Below are 21,292 nucleotides of genomic sequence, written 5' to 3'. Positions count from 1 at the left end.
TACTGGCGAAATTTAAGAAATACATCTACTGCCCTTTTTACAAAAATGTGTTTCATCAGAAAGACCTTCTCACAGTTTAGAAAAATGGCTTGGCAAATATAATACATGAATGTTGAAAAAGTCACTCTAAGTAATAATATAAATATTTCCCACTTATTTCAAAATAATCACATATTACATAAAGAACAACTGCAACACTGTCATCATCAAATAGAAGCATAGAGATGAAAACAAGATACCTTAATAATATTCTGGAGAACGCTCTCATTCACCACTGCTTTATGACAGGCTGTTTTCTGGTATAAATCCACAACTACTTCTAAAGACTTTTCAGCAAATGGTACATAATTCAAGGCTACCCATTCTGCCTAGAAAGCAATATTTTTACATGGAGTTAAAGAGAAATGGGATCAAAGGAAATCTTATTGTTTTCAAAGAGAAAGCTTCTTTGTCTTAACGTTCAGGCCTTGGTTGTAGGTCAGATTATATTACATGCAAAGTTTTCAACTATCTGCTCAAGAAAAATAATTTCCATCCAGGTAGAAGTTAAAAGAAAATTAGAGCATTCTATGAAGAACTGGGAAAGATGTATTTTATTTGTTTCCAATAGGTTAGGACAATTTTAGGAAATTTAACTCACCGGTGCAAATAGTTGGATCTATTGTGATTCCATTGTGTTGCAAGACAAATAGAATGAGAAAAGTTAATACATATTGAAACTACTTCTGGGATTATATAAAATTATAATGTTTACGTCGAGTGAACAAATCAGCATGTGCACACATTCAGAAATTTACTTTTCCCCTAAGCCAAAATAAAGTTAAAATTTGCCTACTATAGCTAAAAAATATTTCCTGTAAACTCCAACTAAATTTCGCACCGTAGTGCACAAGTTCTCATCCGGCACACACAGATTTCTCCATCTTGCATTGTAGATAGGTATCTTAGGTAAGTAAGCGCGGGCTTAGGGATTTAGAAGCCGTTCTGTAGCAGGATGGGGCAGCCGTGAAGAAGGAACTTAGTACTACGTACTATAGGTTAACATGAAAGGCCAAACTTTCTGAAGGACCACCTGGGAGAGGAAAGTGATAAAGAAAAGGAACACAGAAAAGGTTTCTCAAGTGTATTTTTGTTAGCTTAAACTGTTGACAGACATATATAAACTTACATATGTGAATAAAAAAAACTGAGAGAATCAAAGCCTATCTTAAGTGGAACTACTTATGAGTCATGAAATCTCAGACAATAAATATAATTTATACTAAGTTACCTGATTGTATTTTGCATTTGCGATGTGCTTTGTTTCTAGTTGTCCATACTGTGGAGGTTTACAGGAAAATTCTACAAATGCCAACAGTTGGTCAAATATAGCTGGGTACATTATCTGCATGTTTTCTGGTCCTACACAGATGGCCTAGAAAAGCAAAACAGAAATATTACAATGCATAATCAGAACTTCAATAAATTCTTTACTATGTATGCACTGGTTTAACCAAAGTAAGGACTGTACTATTTTGGGTATTCCATCTTTTATACACATGGGACATTTAAACTGTCTAAAACTATTACTGAATAAAGAACAGCCTAAAAGTGCTACCTAATGACCTATAACCCGACCCCCAGAACCTGTGATATGTAACCTTTCATACGAGAGTGTGCAGCTGTGATTAGGTTAAGGATCCAGGGCTGGGGATGCCCCTGGGTTAGCGAGGTGGGCTCCATAGAACTGCAAGGCTCCTCAGCAGAGGGAGGCAGGAAAGCCAGAGGCAGAAAAGGGAGATGCAAAGCCGAAGCAATGACTTGGGCGGTGTGCTCTGCAGACAGCGGAAGACGTCCTGAGCGGAGGAACGCAGCCGGTCTCCGGAAGCTGAGAAGGCTGAGAAACTACGTCCTCTCTTGGGCTTCCACAAGGAACACAGTCCTCCAGACGCTAATTTACTGTCCCCGTAAGACTCACTTCAGACTGGAGCTTTGTAATTGTTAGGGTAACAAATTTGTTATTTTAAAAAAAATGCTTTTTAGTAAAGTGTGATTTGTCCTGAATATGCCTGAAAAGGGGCAAGCACTTAAAGAGACCAAGGCAGCGCCGAGGCTCCGCACGGATCACCTGTTCCCGGTACGGCCGCCTGACACCGAGAACGCGGCACCGACATGGCTTCTACTTAAAAGATGCCAGTTCACCGAGATGAGAGCTGACCTCTGCACCGCGCCCGAGCCACTGACGCTAACAGATAGGCGCCCTGTAACTAGCAAAGTCATCTACGAAAACGCTTCTCAAATGAATTACAGATTAAGTTTTAACAGGCTGGGTGAATTTTTTTTTTTTTTTTTTGGTTTTTTTCTCCGGTACGGGGAACCGAACTCACGACCTTGCGCTTGCCAGGCAGGCGCTTTTGCCGCTGAGCTAAATCCCCAGCCCCTCAGGCTGGGTGAATTTAATGTCTGATGTTTCTAATGTATATACGTACTTGATTTAAATGAGTAAAATGTTTTAATGTAAACTGATGAAATAACACTTTATTGTTGCAAATTATCTGATAGCATAAAATGCGTATCTGGACACGATAGATTTTAATTACAATGCTTCAAAAGTATTGAAGTACTCAAAATACATCTTCCTTGCTTATGTACATACTTTTAAGTTATATTAGTACATGTTTGCAATACATGCAGTTTAGGCTTATATATTTTTTCTAGCCACAAATCTGTTTTCCCCTCTTACTCTTCCATATTTTCTTACTGTAATGATTTTCTCTGTGGCAAAAACATTTAAGGGCATCAAAATAAAAAACACAATTACTCTACACTTAAGATCTGGGTGTGGTGGCGCACGCCTGTAATCCCAGCACTTGGGAGGCTGAGGCAGGAGGACAGCCACAGAATGAGGCCGGCCCGGGCTACACAGTGAGTTCAAGGCCACTACATAGTGAGACCCTGTCTTAAAAGCAAAAAGTGTATTTTGAGTGTATTCTCAAATAATGAAACCGAAATTCAAAGCATTCATTTCTTTCTGTTTTTATAATGCTGGGCCTTGCACATGCTACAAAAGCATTTAAAATATTTAAAGTATTTATTCTTTTTTTTTGGTACTGGGAATCCAACTCAGGACCTTGTGTTCGCCAGGCAGGCGCTTGTGCCACTGCGCTATATCCCTGACCCTGAAGTATTTCTTTAGAAGACAATTGTAAAATTTATATTTCTAGGTATCTGCTGCCTTTTTAAAACTTAGCAGATAATAATTTATTCTATTTTTGCCTCACAGACGCAGGATGTACTTGTGACTACAGTTTTAGATAAAACTGCACTGAGAGAGAAGTGTAGCTACACTAGTGCAGTCTGCACATAGGTATCATGGATACCGTGTAAAAAAGTACAGTAAAGATATCCATCACTAACTTTCGATATTTGATTATTTTACTCAGAAAGACTGACCAGAGAACTTGAATAAAGTTTATACGGCTTATAAAATTCTCTGCTGACTGCTTCTAATGGCTCTCCATTCTTCTTAACTCCTTGTTGGTAAACGAGCGGGCATTTTGTGGAAAGCAGACCACACTATCTTCAGTGAGTTTTTAAATGTCTGATGACTTAAAAAGACCTTGTGGATACTTGAGAAAACTAAACATCACACTCTTTGGAGGTATTTCATCACAGACCAGGAATTCTGAGCATCCATTTTTATTTCAATGAATTCAGTGAATGTTTTCTATAAAAAGAAAACACACTAACAGTGGTATTTTTTTCTAAAGTAATTTTGGAACCTTGAAACGCATAATATGAAACCCATTCTTTTTTTTTTTTCTTACATTCGGCCTTGGTAAAAGTTTTTAATGGCTTTTCTTCAGTATTCTTAAGTATATGTCAGAAAATCTACACAATGAATCTGGTAACAGATTTTAGCCTAAATATGAAGAATGAATAAGCAATCTGGACAATATTTTCTTTTAGTCCTTGGAGCTATGCACAAAAAAAAAAATGAAGAAAGTGAACATTTAACTTCTGACGTGTCTCAAGAAATTTCACTTACCCACTCATTTAACAATAAATCCTTCAGTGCCTACCATGACTAATAAGGCCTTTGCTAGACCACCTGGTGATAAAACTAACACGAGGTAACATCTTTTACTGAATGTTTACCTTGTGCCAAGCACTGAACACCTTATCCACAGCCCACTTAAAGGACAAAAAGCTACAGATTCATTATTTTTACTTTACGGACGAGTGAGCCGAAGGGCAGATGGGTTCAGAAAACTGCCCCGTATTATGTACAACGTAGGGCTTCGTTACACAGCTCCAAGGACACGACGTCACGGTGTCCCCTGAAGTGCAGCTCCGGCAGCCCTGCTAGACACAGCTCCTAAACATCTAAGTTTCCCAGTCAGTAAGACAGACGTGTCCTGGCCTCAGAACTCAGTACCGTCTACACACAAAGCGGATAACCAAATTCCCAATTCCTCCACATATGTAAAGTAGGAAGAATAATAGAGTAGCACATATAACCGAGTGACGCTAGTGTGGGACTGACCCTCTCAACACCGAGACTGAGGCTGTGAAGCCTGACACGGTACAGCGCTGCCTGGGAAGAAGAACACCGAGGCTCTGCTTCAGGGGGAAAAGCGAAATCAGAAACAAGTTTTTCCTTTAATAAGAGAAATAGATTTGACTCAGGAAAATGTTTTCTTGGATAGTTTATTTTTAAAGATACAATCCCAAAGCTAGTAAATTTTGCTTGCAAAAACCTTCCAATGACTGTGGAAAAAGAACATAAAAATATTCTGATAGATGTTACTTTTTTGTTAGAAGACAATAAATATATTCCAGGTTTATGAAATATCAACTAGATAATCACAAAAGGAAAAAATATATGACGAATAAAATAAATCATCATGAAAAATGGTAACAATCGATAAAAATGAACAATAAAGTTTCCGAAGTTTCAGAATGTAAGTACTAGTAGCTGTATGAGTAATTCATTTTCCGAATCTTTAATCAACAAGGTTTTTATTTTGCAGTACTAGAGATTAAATCCAGGGCCTCACACATGCTAGGCAATTAAATGCTCCACTAGGGAGCTATATCCCTACATGAGCTATACTCCTAGCCCTAAAACCAAGTTTTGTTTTTTTTGGTCTTTTTTTGTTTGTTTTCTGGTACCGGGAACCAAAGTCACAACCTTGCGCTTGCCAGGCAGGCGCTGTGCCGCTGAGCTAAATCCCCAGCCCCTTTTTTGGTCTTTTTGAGACAAGGTCTCAGTATGCAGTTCAGACTGGCCTTGAGCTCACTTTGTAGCCCAGGCTGGTCTCAAACTTGTAGCAATCCTGCTGCCTCAGCCTCTGAGTGTTGGTATTACAGGCATGTGCCACTATGCCCAGCTTAAAAGCATATACTTCTTTCTTCTTTTTTTTTTTTTGGTACTGGGAATTGAACTCAGGACCTTGAGCTTGCAGGCAGGCGCTGTACTGTTGGAGCTATATTCCTGGCCCCTCTTCTTTATTTTCTTGAACAGCCAGATAAAAATCAGAATCAAATATGCGAGTTGGATTTATGACAATTCTTAAAAAGCTTCAGATTTTTTTCCTGATAGAAAAATACTTTTCATTCCCTCTAGGATAACTGACAAGCAATTTATTTTTATGCCCAATTGAGAGAAAAAGTAATTAGGTCACTTTCATTTTTTCCAAATTAAAAGCAATTACTTTAACTTCAATTGTGAAAACCAATACCCAAGTAATAAGTTTTTTTTAATTTTTTATTTTTTTGGTTTTTTTCTGGTACTGGGAATCAAACTCACGACCTTGCAGTTGCCAGGCAGGTGCTGTGCCGCTGAGCTAAATCCCCAGCATCCCCACATAATAATTTTCAAAAAATGACCGATTCTGTTAAATTTTAAGTTTCTCTGGAATGTGTTTCCCTGTACAGTGCACCTGGGTGACGTGAGAATTACCGCTCACCTACACCATCTCCAGAGGCAATGGAAGGAGTCGCGGCGGCTGACAGAGGGCTCACCGTTCCTACAGGGAGCGTTCTCATCATCCCCACTGCGTGCGAGCAACCACCCCACAGAAAAGCAAGGTGCGCGCTCACAAATGACCGCTGACAACAGGCATGGTGAGAGTCTATTTCTACTTTAACTTCATTACAATGTTTTAGCTGCTGTGTTTACATGGGTGGCTACTCCGGTTTTGTTTTTTTGTTTGTTTTTTCGCATTCTCATAGTTTTGAATTACACCATCAGTTTTCTTGATAATCTAAAAACCCTCTTATTACCCAGCCTTGGTTCCAATCTGGATTTGCTGAATGATTTTTAGATGTTTAATTTTCTTTTTGTTTTTTTTGTGCAACAAAACATATGTGGCTTAAATATATTTTAAAAATTTCTAAAAAAAATTTAAATGAATAAATAAAATTTCTAAGAAAAACATTTTAAACATTTATGCTTTCTAAGTATAGGCTCTCCACAATTTCACAAGTAAATTTCAGTACAGATGACATATCAAAATATGCCGATGTTTATTAAATCCTAGTCATAAAAGCACCTCGTTATTATCCCCAAAGCGCTCATGAACAGTACGAGAATATGCAGGCAGCTTCTTAAACACTAACTACATATCCCAACTACCTTCTTGAAAGTATCAGAAAATTTAAAGTTTTGAAAGTACTCAGATCTTAACAATCTTGAATTTACCTCAAAATAATTACACAGCACTCTTGATGATCCAGAACTTACCCCCAAAAAGATACAGCAACGTAAAAAAGTTCTGGAAACTATGTGCATTACTGCTAAAACAGCCACAGAAAGTGTATTACCTTTTGGAGAACATCCAAAGCTGTAAGCACCGCCTCCTGTAAGCTCGTCAGAACAGCCTCGGTGTAGGATGGGAGGATGAAAGGGGACGCGTCTGAACTTATTGGGACCGAAACCGCGCTGTGCAGAATGACCCCCAGCTTCTGCAAGTCATCCATGCTGAAGCCAGCCTTTATGTGCTGGTAGAGGGCGGGAAATATCTGAATTAAAGCTGTAAGAAAGGGCTGGCTAGGAATAAAGGTTAGTTTATCGAAAGTGGCAGGAGGCTTAGTGCTTTCGGAGCCAATTCTGTACCAGGTATTCCATGCAGCCCACCAGAGATTCAAATCTTCCAGCTCATCGGTAACCACGGGTGGCTCAGAGCTACCGTATCTTCCCAGTCTTTCTCCAATGGAATCTGTTCTTACAAATGGCCTGCTCAGGCCAGGGCCTGACATGGGACCTATAAGGACAGGCACAGGGACGTTAACTACAGGAGGTGTTTCCGGCTTATCTGAGTCTCTGGCGGGGGACACAATCTGTAAAATTTCCTGGAAGCTTTTCAGAGCAGCAAGAGATACTTCATTGTTTCTGCTGAGTGCTGCCGACTGTATGTGGTCAAGAAGAACGTCCCAAGCGCTTGAGAAATCTCCTGTATTAAAGGGGGGGGGGGAGAAAAAGCAACGCATAAACGACCAAACTTTCCCTTAATATTAGATATTTTCTGCTTAAATTCTCATAAAAGTAGGAAAAAATAATTAGGTATTAAAGTACTAATAACATGAATTAAAATCCTCACAATCCAGAAATCCAATTCAAAAAGAATTTTTTTCAATATAAGGATAAAGGACACTGAAAAGAGTTTCAAAAATGGGTACATCAAACATTCTTTTAGTCTAAAGAACTAAACTATAAATGTATGTAGGTTTATACCGCTTCCTAGCACTGCAAAGAACAGAATAAAAACCAACAAGCGTGAAACGAAGGCGCTGCAGTGGTACCATCGGTCTGTCCTCTTACCATTACTAACCGCTGCATGGAATGTTCTCATTCTTAATCACTGGAGTAACATCTAAAACATAAAGAACTCAAAAAATACAGCCTCCCAGATAAAAGACCTCATCAAAAAATGGGAAGTGAAATGGACAGTTCACAGAAGTACAAATGCCCACTAAGTACATGAACAAATGCTAGAAACCCAAACTAAAACACCAAGGTTCTACCCTCCCCCAGAAACAATGGCCGTCATCAAAAAATCAAATTACAAGGGGCTGGTAAGCCGGAGGGGGCGCCTTCTATACTGTTGGTGAGAATGTAATCCAGTACAACCACTGTAGACAGCGATGTAGAGATTCCTCAAAAGCTAAAACCAGAAATTCCATTTGACCTTGCTATTTCTCTCCTACGTAAAAAGTTAAAAGAAATCATGTTACAGCGATACATGCATACCCATGTTTATGTCACAATTCGTAACAGCTAAATCTTGGAAGCAGCAGACACAGCCATCAACAGTCGAATGGATAATGAAAATACGGTATTTACACATAATGGAGAACTACTCTACCACTAAATAACATAAACTCTTGTCATCTGTAGGAACACACATGCACCTCAGACCATCGTGTTAGGTTACATAAATTGCGCACCCAAGCTTATATACTGCATGGCTTCTCTTATAGGAGACACCCAAATTATGAAGAGCAAAATAAAAACCAGCACTGCAGAATTTGTAACAACATGCTGCATATTTTAATAGTCTAAATATTTTAAAATAAACTCCATAAATCCTCAGTACCTCAGACTCCATAAATCCTAACTTTATGTTCTGATTTTCTTGAACATTTTTTTCTCGTAACACTGACTTACCAAGAGAAAAACACACCATAGAAAATAAACTGGGCTGGTTTCCTGCCCACCATGTGTAAAGCCCTAGATTCAAACCTCAGTACCAAAATAAACAGTAAACAAACTGTCCCTTCACAATGACTTTATTCCTTTTGTGTGAAATCATGTCCACTGCCCATGTCAGCAGAGCAGGGGTTGAGAGAACGCTGCAGTTTTGTTAATACTATGAATAATTATCTACATATTTACACTACAATTACACAAAAGCCAGAGAAATTGGTATTTTTTTCCCAAGTAGCTTAATATAAGTAGGCTATTAAGTACATAAAGTAAGCAATCAAGGTTTAAAGACTTCTAATTTTGCAGAGACTGTGACTAGATTTTTTCCTTAAATAGGGAAACCCAAATGCCTGAGGAAACATTCAGTTAACAGAAATGCTGAAAGTAAGTCTGATACGAAGCAACTGGTACTAGTCTCCCTATTTTGGACAAATATAACACTTGCACAGTTTTAAACAGCTTCCCCTCTGTACGGTTTTCCTTACAAATTGATATATAATTTATATACAATAAAAAACAGATTTTAAAAGTAAGCTGCTCAAAGTTATGACAAATTATATCTTAAAACTACCAAATATTTAAAGAAACACTTCTACCTGTTACCATCATAGTTTTAAAAAAATCTGATAAAACACAACATTCGCCAACCAGAGTGGTAACCTAAACTCAGGTTTAGAATATTCTGTGTCACCCGAGGTGAAAATCCTGCAGTTCTCCTATTGACGAATTTTACATCCAGGCTGAAGTTCCTTTTGTAAACACAACCATATTCTATAGTAATTATACAACTTTCTAGTCTTCAAATTATAAAAAAATTGTCAAAGCCACATGAACTGACTTACAAGTTCATTTCAGAAAAATCTAAATCTGTATCTATTACTTCTTAGCTTTTAAAAGACTAACTATATTAAAATGTTTAATTTATTAAAACTCAACAAATGCACATTTAAAATTTATACGTTCCACTGGACATAAACTTTGGATGAAAAGAAAACTTAAGACTTAAAAAATTATTTTTGAAGCCCTAAAGTATATAATGGATCACACTCTGTAAGTTATTTTTTATAGGGCAAAAGACAACAAAGTGTATATGAATAACATAAAAGCCACTATGGAAAAAGTAGCTGCTCATATCCTTTAACATAAGGAGGTTTTAAAAAGCCAAATATAAAAAAAAAGAAAGAAAAATATGTTCAGCACAGTCACAACTATGTAAAAAGTTCCAACTCTGACCGCCTCTCTACTTCCGCCACTGCCGCCGAAATTGAAAGGATTCTAGTCCGCACGCACGGCTTCCTGAGCTTCTGCTCTACTGGCGTTTGGGTCCGGTCATCTTTGTTAGAGGAATCCGCTGTGCGCACGGCAGCGCGCGTCCTCGGCCTTTGCAGGACCCCTGCCGACGGCAACAGCACCCATCCCTTCCCCGATGTGACAGGCGTGCTCCCAGCGGCGTCTCGTGGGGCGCTGACCTTGCTGGAGAACCCCTGATCTGTCTAAGTGTCCTTGTCCACCTAACAGTACCTGTCACCCTTCCGCCATCGTTCCAGTCTAGACACCGACCAGTTATCTTTCTGAACTCTGTATCTAATCACATCACGGCATGAATTAAAACCTAGCAGTAGTGTTTTCTTTGCCTCTTAGGGTGAAATCCGAACTTCTGCACACACTTGAAGGGTGCTGGCCTCTCTCTACTCTGCAGCTCTCTCCCTTACCCTCTTCATTCTAACCCAGGCCTTCAGACCTGCTTGGGTCCTCACCAGCCTCTCCCTTCCGTCTTTTGTCGATCTGTTTACAAGGTCTTGCTCACTTTATTTCACCCCTGCCTGGTGAACTCCTATTCACCCTTCGAATTTCGGTTAAGACAGGACTTTCTCAGCAAAGGTTACTTAGCCCTCCCTGGCAAGGTCAAACACCTATTCTGAGCTCACAATGCATCGCACCCCTTTGTAGCACGGATCACTGGGATGGTGAGCAGGAAGGACTTTGCTCCTCACTGCATCTCCAAAGACCGGCTGCTACCGTTTAGGTCTAGAGTGTCTCACGCGCTCAGTCAGGGCTTCGGACGGGGACTGGGCTATGGAGGCGCCGCAGTGACTCGCCGTCAGGAGGTGGGGCTGGCGGGACGTGGGTTACCGGAGCTGTGACTCAGAAGGGCCCGTCTCCCTCTCGGCGCCTGCTTCCTCTGCCTCCTGCCTGTCAGGAGTGAGCAGCTGTCCCCTGCCAGACCCTGCCACCACACCCTCCCTGCCTCGGGGCCAGCACACTACGGACTGCGTCCTCAGAAGGCCATGAGCCAAAATAAACCTCTCCTGTGAGCTGTGCCTGTCAGGTACATCGTCCCAGCGATGAGAAAGTATGATCAGGACCCTAGCCCATAATATGCGGACACTGAAATTTGCTCAATGAAGTAAGGAAAACGTGCGTGCCCATGCGCACACCGCACGTAACCATGAGGACCGTAAGTTAAGACTCACTGTTCCTGAGTAGTAACACTGCCCACGAATTCTAAGAGAGTTTTCTATTCGTTCTACGTTTCCTTTAACAAAAGTTACTTGCATAATCAGAGAAAGCAAATGTACAGATACCTAAAGGCTGCAGTAAGTATCTTCTAGTATTGAAGATTCGGGCCACTCCAGCCAATGTTAACACCCAGGTCTCAGCCCACTGCTTCTCTGCTGTGTCCCTTGAATGATGAATAAGAATATTGCCACCTCCAGATTCAATCTTTTCTTTATCTGCAGTGGTAGAAGATTCTCGAACTCGGTCCAATAAATGAAAGAGAACCTAAACATTATAAAAATGTCATTTTAAAAGTGTCTACAATACAGCTGAAGCAACAACACAAAAAAACACAAAAATATACCAAAAATATACCTGACAATCTTATCGTTCCAACACGTTAGAAGACATTGCCCAATAAAGGTAATCATATATTAAGTTTACCTGTAAGGCCATGCCAAATGAAAAAAGCTAAGTAAACTGTAAACTGAACATCATCTAAGGCTTCCTGAGTTATCAAAGGAGTTATCTGTAGGGTGATGTGTAAAAAAGAAAACAAAGGTAAGGAGAGGAATCCAGGCAAAAATATAATTATGGGAGACAACCGGACCAAGGTTACAACTAACACTCCAGGACTCGACAGGGTGCTTTAAAAAACATTCGTAAGCAAGAACTAGTTGGGACTTCAGGAATATTTACATGTACAGGCAGTAAGGCAAAAAAACATAAAAAAACCTCAGGAGAGGAACAGACACAGGCACTGAAACAGAAGCAAGGGAAAGAAAGTTTTAAGAAGAAAATCATCCTCGGCATTAAATGCTGCCCGAAAATGAGTAGGACAGGACTGGGCCTGGGCCAAAAAGCTTGGGGGCCAGATGCGCCCGGCCCACGGACCAGGTCTGTGCTTCTCAGAGTGTGCTCTCTGGGCCAGCAGCACCAGCATCACCCAGAAACCAGACTGAAAACAAACTCCCAGGCTCCACCCCCAGGAACAGAAATCAGGGACTCCGTAGGTCTGCGCAGGCAAGGAGAGGAATAAAAGTGGCTCAGGAACTTGTGCTTTAACAAGGTCGCTAGGTAATTCTGTCATTCCATGATGTTAAAGAGACCATGACACCAGATAATCTTAATATCAAATTACAAGGGATAAAGGAATGCAGGGGAGATGACGAAGAAAGAAATCACTGAGAATTAGGCAACAAGAATGGTAAAACTGAAGCTGTCTGAAAGAAAAACACAAATCAGAGAGAATATTAGTTTAAAAAAAGGAGACAAGCATGTTCGTGATCTGGACGCAGGGCACAGAGTTGAAACAGAAAGTGAATTTGAAATATGACAATATGGCAATCTGACCCATGATAAAGCCTAAGTATTTTCTTTTTAAATGCACATTCTTTTTAAAAATTACAAAATAGCCAAGCGTGGTGGTGCATGCTTATAATTCTAGCATGCGGGAAGCTGAGGCAGGAAGATTGCCGTGAGTTTGAGGCCAGCCTGGGCTACATAAGCGAGTTCACGGCCGGCCTGCACTACATATCAAGATCCTGTCTCAAAAAAAAAAAAAAAATTACATAACAAGTTGAATTGGAAAAATACTGTGAAAGCACTTCTCAGTTACAAGCTGAGCGCCCAAGCTACTTCACAGTACCTTCCAGATAACAGTGTGCCAGGTTGAGTGGTGTAACAAAGTCCCATGTGCACCAATTGTAGAAAACAGAGTTTGTCCCGCGCTCTTCCTGACAGCAGGGCGGGGGTCCACACACAGCTCGCCCAGCTTTGCATAAAGACACAGCCACAAGCAATCAAACGGCGGTGCGGGGTGGAAAGGCCGGTTCAGAGCCACTCCCTTCTCTTCTGCCTGCTTTTGCTGTGCTGCCTCTTCTTTATTTAACTCCTTTTCAATAGTTTCCCCTCTTTGGAAGAAATAATCTGAAATATTCCACTAAAAGGAAAAGTAGAAAAATATCACTTTATTTCCAGATTAAAAAACCCCACAAACTAATGTGGCTGTTTACCTTCCAGAGTAAAGCTTTAAATAAATTACTTCAGAATTCTCTTTCCTACTAGAATAGAGTCAATGGAAACATTTCTTCCTCTGTCAGTGTTTTGATCTGATTTTACAAGAATGCGGGGGAGCAATTTTGTTCTGCCTTTACTGTTTTTATTATTAAAAATTTCAGCTGTATATAGAAAAACAAGGAGAATGATATAGTGAATTTGAATGTATTAATGTATACACTACCTAAATATAATAATTGTTAACTATAAAGAACATAATTATAATACCACTACTATCATAATGAAAATATGAGCAATTCCTTGGTATAATTCAACAATAAATTGATAATTTCATATAAAAAGACAACTATTTTCTCCAAACATACCTATGACTGTACTAAGACTTAGGATAATTATGGTAAAAATCTAACAGGATCAATACTGTGAAAATAAACGTAAAATAAAGGAGGAGATATCTGGCAGTAATTTAACACTGAACCACTTTTTAGGAGCAATCTCATAGATAACATGCTTATAATTTTCCATGATTACATTTTTAACAGAATTATGGTTTAAATGTAAAGTGTCCCCCGAACACTCACACACGAAGGGTGCTGACTTCATTACTGGATCAATCCATTGACGAATTCAGAGCTGAGCGGGGCACAGCTGGAGGAAGGAGGTCACTGGGAGCACCTCTGAACATACACGCTCTCCTCATCCCCTCACCCCCCTCTGAGTCTCTCCCTCCCTCCCCTCTTCCCTCCCCCCTGCTGTGTGTGTGTGTGTGTGTGTGTGTGTGTGTGTGTGTGTGTCCCCGCCCCCTGGCTGCCACGTGAGCAGCATTACTCCATCAGGCCATTCTACCGTGCTGCTGTGCCTCACCTCAAGCCTACGGCAGCAGAACCGGCCAACCATGGACTGAAGCTACCGAAACCCTGAGCCATAATGCATCTTTCCTCCTCTAAGCTGTTCTCCTCAGGTACAGGGGTCACACCGACAAAAAGCTGACTATTACCTTACCTAGCTTGTGAGGAAAATTTTAAGTTGGACTTTATAAAACTTCTCAGGTATAATATACACTTGAAAGATTCTTTTAAAATTGCCTTTAAGTAACATTTGTCCCTCATGGGGTTCCATTATCAGCATCACAACAACAAGAACAACAACAACAAAGTGGAATAGCTCTCTCTACGCTTACTTCACATAACAGTAACAATACCCTAATTTGGATTTTATTATTTCTACATTCAAGGTCATTCCCAGAGCCTAAGTTCTTCTGTTATACGTGTTGTCTCTTAATAATCAATATAGAATATTGCTGACAGACTACAGGACTACGTAAACTGAAGTTTTATTTCCTAAATAAGTAGCCTATGGAAATGTTATTAAAGTAATATATAAAGTCAGTTCACCTCCACACTAAAGTGAAGTAGTTTTGCACTTTTTTTTGCTACCAGGAACAGAATTCACAACCTCACCCTTGCCAAGCAGGTGCTGTGGCACTGAGCTATATCCCCTGTCCTAAAGTGAACTAGTGATTTCTCTTATATATACTATTTGTTTACTAAATCCTTTTGACAAAGCTTGTCAGTTGAACTTCAGCTTCATATGTCAAAATTATTCCAAATATTCTACAGTTAATTACTTCTTTCTTAAATGATGTTATTTGCATCTTCATGAGGGCCAGGGATATAGCTCGGTGGCACAAGCACCTGCTTGGTAAGTGCAAGGTCCTGAGTTCAATTCCTGGCACTAATCAATCAATCTTCATGAAAAAACATGTTTGGTACTTAAAAGTCATTTTTAAAATTTCCATATAGCTTAATCTGTATTGGCCTGGTATTTACTCACAACTGCATTAACAGTAATTTTTAAATTATCTTAAAGGCGATGATACTTACCAATAACCCTATTGAAGTTAAACTAATGTTAAGTTCCTGGTTGTGAAGTCCGAAGCTACCTGCAACATCTACAACTATCTGCAGGCAAGTGCAAGGCATTGTTGGCAAAAAATCGGTAACAACTAACTGGAGACACTGGAATGCAGTCCGCACCAAGGGCTCTCTGAAACACAATGAAATACAGACAGACGAGTTAAAAGAAAGGTGTTAGAATAAACACCTTATAATCATTTGAACAGTGCAAATTTTTAACCTTTAGCAAAAAAAAAAAAATCCTCCCCAACACACGATATAGTACTTTAGCATTAAGAAGATATACTTAAACAAGTTAAAGAACCTCCCAGGTAATAATCAATAAAATCAGGTTAAAGAAAACAAGAAAAGAAAATCAGTGTTAGCACATTATTTCTATTTGTATTTTGCACCAACTAACCAAAGAAAATTTAAGACAATGAAGAAGAATGGGAAGTTGGCCATAGCTACTTTTCCACTACTATATCCATATGTTATGCTTTGTTTTGTTTTGTTTTGTTTTGTTTTGTAGACAGGGTTTCCCTATGTAGCCCAGGCTGGCCTCAAATCTATGGCAATCCTCCTGCCTCAGCCTCCCAAGTGCTGGGATCACAGGTTGGGCTACCACCTGGCTGTGTCCATATCCTACCTACTGCCTAGCACATGTACATAAACAGCATTTACTCAGCTAATGAAAACAAGTTCCTCACTCTTTTATATTTATACCATTATGATTTTGAAATCTCCAAAGGAATGTAAAATTCCACATCGAGTTGGCGAGAAGAGTGAACTTTGAATTTCAAGTGAAGGAAATTTGTTTTGGAGAAAAATTCAGGTGTTAAAGAATGAAATGCACAGTTATACAAGTACCGCTCACTGGGTGCTTAGTATGTCTTACACTGTTTCCCACGTATTAACTCACTTCGTCCTTACAACGCCGTATTTCATACTGCATGTAAGTTGTGAAAACAGTTTTAACTTGATCTAAACTCATCCTTTAAATAATTTCAATATTTCATAATATTTAGGGAAATTTGTTACCACAAATACTTAAGAAAAAATTGGTTTTCCTCAGTGGTCTGAAGCAGCTCCATCATCTAAAAACACCATCGTCAGTCATCCAAAGAGCGGGAACCCTAGGGCAGCGCTGCGGACCAACACCCCCACGCTCGCGCTCTACTGTCAGTGAAACACACGAGCCCCTCCGCCCCTCCGCCCCGCCGCGCGTGCTCTTTCTCAGGCTCCCTGTTAGTCCCCGATAGCAGCAACCACGAAGCTGCCTGCGTCCCCCTCCGCCCCTGCGGTCATCTGTACCAGCTCCAGTGCGCGTCCTCGCTCTGAAGAGCACTCAGCGGCTCTCCCGTCTCACCCTCCACCCCGTTCTGCTGCGCAGCGGTATCAAGCGCATATCAGATGCAGATCTCATTGCCCCGCTCCTCTGCTCAAAAGCCCTGTAATGTCTCCCGAGTGCATTCAAGGTCCATCCAGTAGCTTGTGGCAGCATGAGAGTCCTTTGTAATTCTGGCTTGGCCCTCTTCCCACTGCAGCCTTGTTTTGTGGCATAACGAACTACTGCTTCCCCACTGGGATTCTGCTTCTAATGTGTGTACTCAGAATAGCTACCAAACATAGTATTTGGAATTCGCCAAGCACAGAATACATGTTGAATAAATAAAGTAATTTAAAAAGTCATTTTAAAGCCATTTCTTAGGTTTTCTAAGACATATAGGGAAGTTATTTTACTTTGCATAGTACCAAATATTTGTTTTAACAAAACAAAATTCAGTCTTTGGTTCTGAAATTTGTTAGACTGGCTTATTAATGTAAGTGAGAACCTTATATATATATTTGGTGTTTTTGAGACAGGATCTCGCTATGGAGTTCAGGCCAGCCTTGAGTTCACTTTGCAGCCCAGGCTGCCCCTGTATTTGCAGCAATCCTCCTGCCTCAGCCTCTTGAGTGCTGGGATTACAAGTGTGCACAACCACACCTAGCAGAACCTTGTGTTTTAACACAAACGTCAAATAAACAGAAATTTTTCCAACCTTTTAAAACATAGGTAGTATCTTTGTATGAAGGTAGTATCTAAGAGTTCCACATAACCACTGCGGGTAGGGTTAAGAAACATTACTACAGATGCTGGACTTTAGCAAGAAGGGCGCACAAAAATTACCACTACTGCGGGATTTCAGGGTCGACTCATCTTCCATCCTTACTACTTCCGGGGTACTGCCTTCACACACTTACCCTTGATCGTTTCTGATTGCTCCCATGACTCCAAGAACTAAGGGCCACCCGGGCCCAAGACTGTCTCCCTGACTCTGCAGGATCTGCAGCACGCACTCCAGCTGCTTGAGCCGCATGTCTGGGTGGTTAACACTGGACATCTCCTTCAGTGGGTTCAGCAGAAGCAACTGCAGCCTCTGAAAGGGGGCGCGAAGCTCGTTAGGAAGAGAAGTTCAAAAGGCTGCTTTGGTTTTCTTGAACAGTTTCACTCTGCTGCCTACTCCGATCTTCAGCCCCTGGACCTGGGTGGCCTCCCACCTCCGCCTGCCGCGTGCTAGACCTAGGGTGCGTGCCACCGTGCCCGCGTGGTGCTTTCCAGGTCCAAATTCACCTCCACTCACACCAGGGAAACAGAAAATTTTCTATTAAAGCAAGCATCGAAGAAGCATCTTCAACATTAATCACTACAGGGTTATTTTGTCATCTATTTTTATGTAAGACAGAAAAAGACACTCAAGACATCAGGTTTCAGAATAAAAGGATAATTCTATTACTTTAAAAAATATTAAATATAGAACCATATAGAAATGACTGTCATTAAAGGAAATACATGTCTACCCATATTTGCAGAAAGAAAAACAATTCCCAATTACCTTTCATTTATGTTGTTAAAGTATTTCGTATTTATTAAAATTAAAAAATCTAAGTGTGACATAGTAAGAGCTAGAATATGTGTCAATGTGAGTACGCCAGGCACCAACGAAGAGGGTACAAAAGCACATTTGCTGGACAGCAAAGGAGACACAGTTCCAGCCCTTCGTCCTGTGAGAGCGCCCGCTGCGTTTCACCGTTCTCCTCCCTAAGGACTCATTTACCGCGCTCACTGACCACACACGCCGCACCAAGCTCTCCCGTGGACGCTGAAGGGTAAACGGACGAGGGGCTTCAGGGGAGGAAACCTGCCATCACCAGGATTTAACTCTGTACGGCACCGAGCTCTGCCGCCTCGCTCATCACTCCGTCCCAAGAGCTGTGCTGGGTAACTGTGTGTCACACCCACGTGCAGAGACAGTGACAACGCGCTGAGAGGAGAGGGACGAGGGAAAGAGTCGTGACTCCTCTTCCCCACTCAGCGCTCGGTCACCGAGACTGCGGTGCGGTTTTCAAACCGTGTAAGACGCCCGTGAATGATAAAGACAGGACGAAGACTCCCTGACAAAATCTACTTCAGTGCGCTCGCTGCTTCTGACATCTGTTTTCTCCCCACATGAGGGCAGTGAGGGGAAACAATCGGACAAGTAAGGACCAAAGCAAAGACGACTCTGAAGGGACGCCTTAAGCACCTCATCAAGAAAGAAACTTGCAGACCAGAAAACCAACTGCAGGTAATCGTGAACTGCTGTCACTCACAAAAGATGTGCCAGATCCATAGTCTACATATAAAACAGACTAGTAAGTTTTAAAGAACTCTACTAGCTTATCCATTATTTGGTAAATTAAGAAACGGTTATTTACAGAGAGGATGATTTTATATTGAGTATTTTTTTACCTGGTTCTGTGAAAGCGGAGGCTCATGACTGAATGTTAGTCCTGCTTTAATGAGCGAAGTTAAAGCTTCCGCGCCCCATTCTCTCATGCGAGAGTTTGGATGCTGGCAGACCTGCAGGTTCACATGTTGAACAAAAGCTAAGTATTTACCTTGTATACGTAACGTACAAGTCATACATCAATTTGAGAAAGAAAAATTAAAGCACTGCATTTTCTGTTTTCACATTTTAAAAATTGCTTCATATGTTCATAAGGGTTTGAAGAACAATAAAATCCAAAATGTCAGTAAGCTTACCTTCTGAATAAGGGCAAGAGGAAGCAATAGAGAGACAAAAGAAAAAAAGTGAAACTAAAGTCACAGGATTCAAGACAGCAAAGGATATACCATCAGAGTACACAAACGAAGGAAGCTAACACTGAGGGATTTTTGTTTTCTTCTGATTTGTTTTTCCCTTTGTGGTACTGGGGACAGAGCCCAGTGTCCATGAATCCACGTCAGGCAAGAGCCGAATGCCCAGCCTTAGGACTAAGGTTCTAATTTAGTTCCATAATCAAAACTGTGATAAAAATTTAAAAACCTTATTTGTTGGCATTTGATGAGGTGCTCCAATAGGGGAAGAATTTGCGTCTTTTTCTTACTAAGAAATATCTCGGGTTTCTAAAGTAACAAAATGACCATTCTAAGCTAAAAAACTGAACTGTACACAAATACACGCATTAACAGAAGCAGCTAGTTATTAAGAAGCAGCTAACGATTAAGAGTCACCACAAGCTGAACACAGGACGCGATTCGCTGGCACTGTAATTACTGACGCCAACGGAGGTTCCCTCACAGCTGCAGCAAACGCTGTACGCAGTGCTCAATGCTAATTCTCAGCCCCGGCTGCCTTGAAGTTTCAGAACTACAGGACCCGAAGCCGAGGTGAATTAAGAGACTGTATAATGAAGAAAGGGGTGTCGAGCTGATAGCTGATTTCATTGGGACTTCTCACTTTAAAATTTTCACTTACTTTCAGCCAATAAAAACAACCACTACTTCACCTAACCAATCACCACACAACTTTAGTCGTTGATTAAAACATACAGACTTAAGTACAGGGTCAAGAAAGGAAGACTAGGAACGGTTATCTGGAATCAGTTCAGTGTACACTTCTTTATTAATAAAACATTAAATATATTTAAGTATGAGAGTTTACCTCAAGCAAATGGCCAGTTAGAGGGCGCCATAAAATTTCTATTCGGTGCATATTCACTAGACCAGTTTCTAACAATTTGGCAACAGCAAAAAGCGATGGCTCCTAGGAGGAAAACATACTCATTTTAATGTCACAGGGAGAATCCTTAACATTTTGACTACAATAAAACTGAGACTATGCTGACGAGCACAGCTGTGGTTAAAATACGATGAGTTAGCATTTATAATGTGAGCAATACACAAAACAAACCCTGCTACCACCAGGCAAGCTCTTCTGCCATCTTTAAGTATCCTGAATAGCTCCTAGCTAGAAAATGATTTTAGGAAAAAAATTTTTAATAGAAGCAGGGTAAAAATCCAAAAATTGTACTTCACACAGAGGGTGTCTAAAATAGAGCACTTGTTCTGAAGATCTAAACATCCAAACGTTTTTAAGTCTATATTCCTATGCACCGTTGGAAATTTCTGACAGCACCTTTCTTTCCCAGCAGAAGCCGGGAAACTAAGTCCATTGAGATTTTAAGACAAACATGACTCGGCTGACCCTTCTTGCAAATGCTAACGGGCAGATACCCTGAAATTTAGGGTGGCAGAAAAATTCATGTTCTAGAAATGAGATAACATAAGTGGGTAAGACTAATGTCTATGAAGTTTTAAATCTACCATTTAATAGCTACAGAACCTTGGGTTACTCCCTCTACTGAATGTTTTTAAGGCAGCAAAATGGAAATAAATAGAACATAGAAACTACCTCCTGTCAGAAAATGCCTGGCACATAGTAAGTCCCTCCCAGGGATGCCTGGGGTTACTTTTACCTTCTCTCCCTCCTTGTTTGAGCTGTGGTGACAACAGGACTCATATGTACCACTTAAAGCCAGAACAGATGCCTAGGACTCACACTGAAGATTTTTACTCAAGAATGTAGTCAGCAATTCTAATTTTGAAAACCTCCATATCTGACTTTGATACAGTCCAAACTTTAGAGCCATTTGCAAAGGGGTTAAGAATAGAATTTTGGAATGAGACATAAATGGGTTCCAATCCAAAAGTTTGAGATTTATTACAGCAGCCATTGATATCTTCCTACTAATCTATCCATAACTGTGTAAAGTTTGTAATGTTCCTATCCTATTTCATAAATGGATGTATGTTTATTATTATGTGTTTCCTACAACAACCATTGAGAAGAGTTAATGATTTTTCAGTAGGTCACTCATGTAT

The 21,292-nt window shown here is 40.4% G+C and overlaps 1 protein-coding gene across 3 annotated transcripts in view; it reads right to left on the bottom strand.

The window, feature by feature from the left end:
- The window catches only part of Mon2 (MON2 homolog, regulator of endosome-to-Golgi trafficking), an 82,277-nt gene that overhangs the window by 25,033 nt on the left and 35,952 nt on the right, over positions 1 to 21,292 (bottom strand). For 2 of the 3 annotated variants that reach the window (XM_005397433.2, XM_005397431.2), the window contains 10 exons: positions 20,073 to 20,174; positions 18,878 to 18,988; positions 17,350 to 17,525; positions 15,091 to 15,253; positions 12,837 to 13,130; positions 11,275 to 11,473; positions 6,808 to 7,436; positions 1,271 to 1,414; positions 641 to 658; positions 240 to 368 (listed from right to left, as the gene is read on the bottom strand). In XM_005397433.2, the coding sequence (XP_005397490.1) occupies positions 240 to 368; positions 641 to 658; positions 1,271 to 1,414; positions 6,808 to 7,436; positions 11,275 to 11,473; positions 12,837 to 13,130; positions 15,091 to 15,253; positions 17,350 to 17,525; positions 18,878 to 18,988; positions 20,073 to 20,174 (1,965 nt within the window). The remainder of the gene's footprint in view (positions 1 to 239; positions 369 to 640; positions 659 to 1,270; positions 1,415 to 6,807; positions 7,437 to 11,274; positions 11,474 to 12,836; positions 13,131 to 15,090; positions 15,254 to 17,349; positions 17,526 to 18,877; positions 18,989 to 20,072; positions 20,175 to 21,292) is intronic. The other variant, XM_005397434.2, reaches the window with a different exon arrangement.

Source organism: Chinchilla lanigera, unplaced genomic scaffold, assembly GCF_000276665.1.
Source record: "Chinchilla lanigera isolate Chin_1 unplaced genomic scaffold, ChiLan1.0 scaffold00057, whole genome shotgun sequence".
In the NCBI taxonomy this organism is placed as follows: Eukaryota; Metazoa; Chordata; class Mammalia; order Rodentia; family Chinchillidae; genus Chinchilla; species Chinchilla lanigera.
The sequence above is the reverse complement of the archived record's forward strand: the minus strand, read 5'-3'. Positions and strand labels throughout refer to the sequence as shown.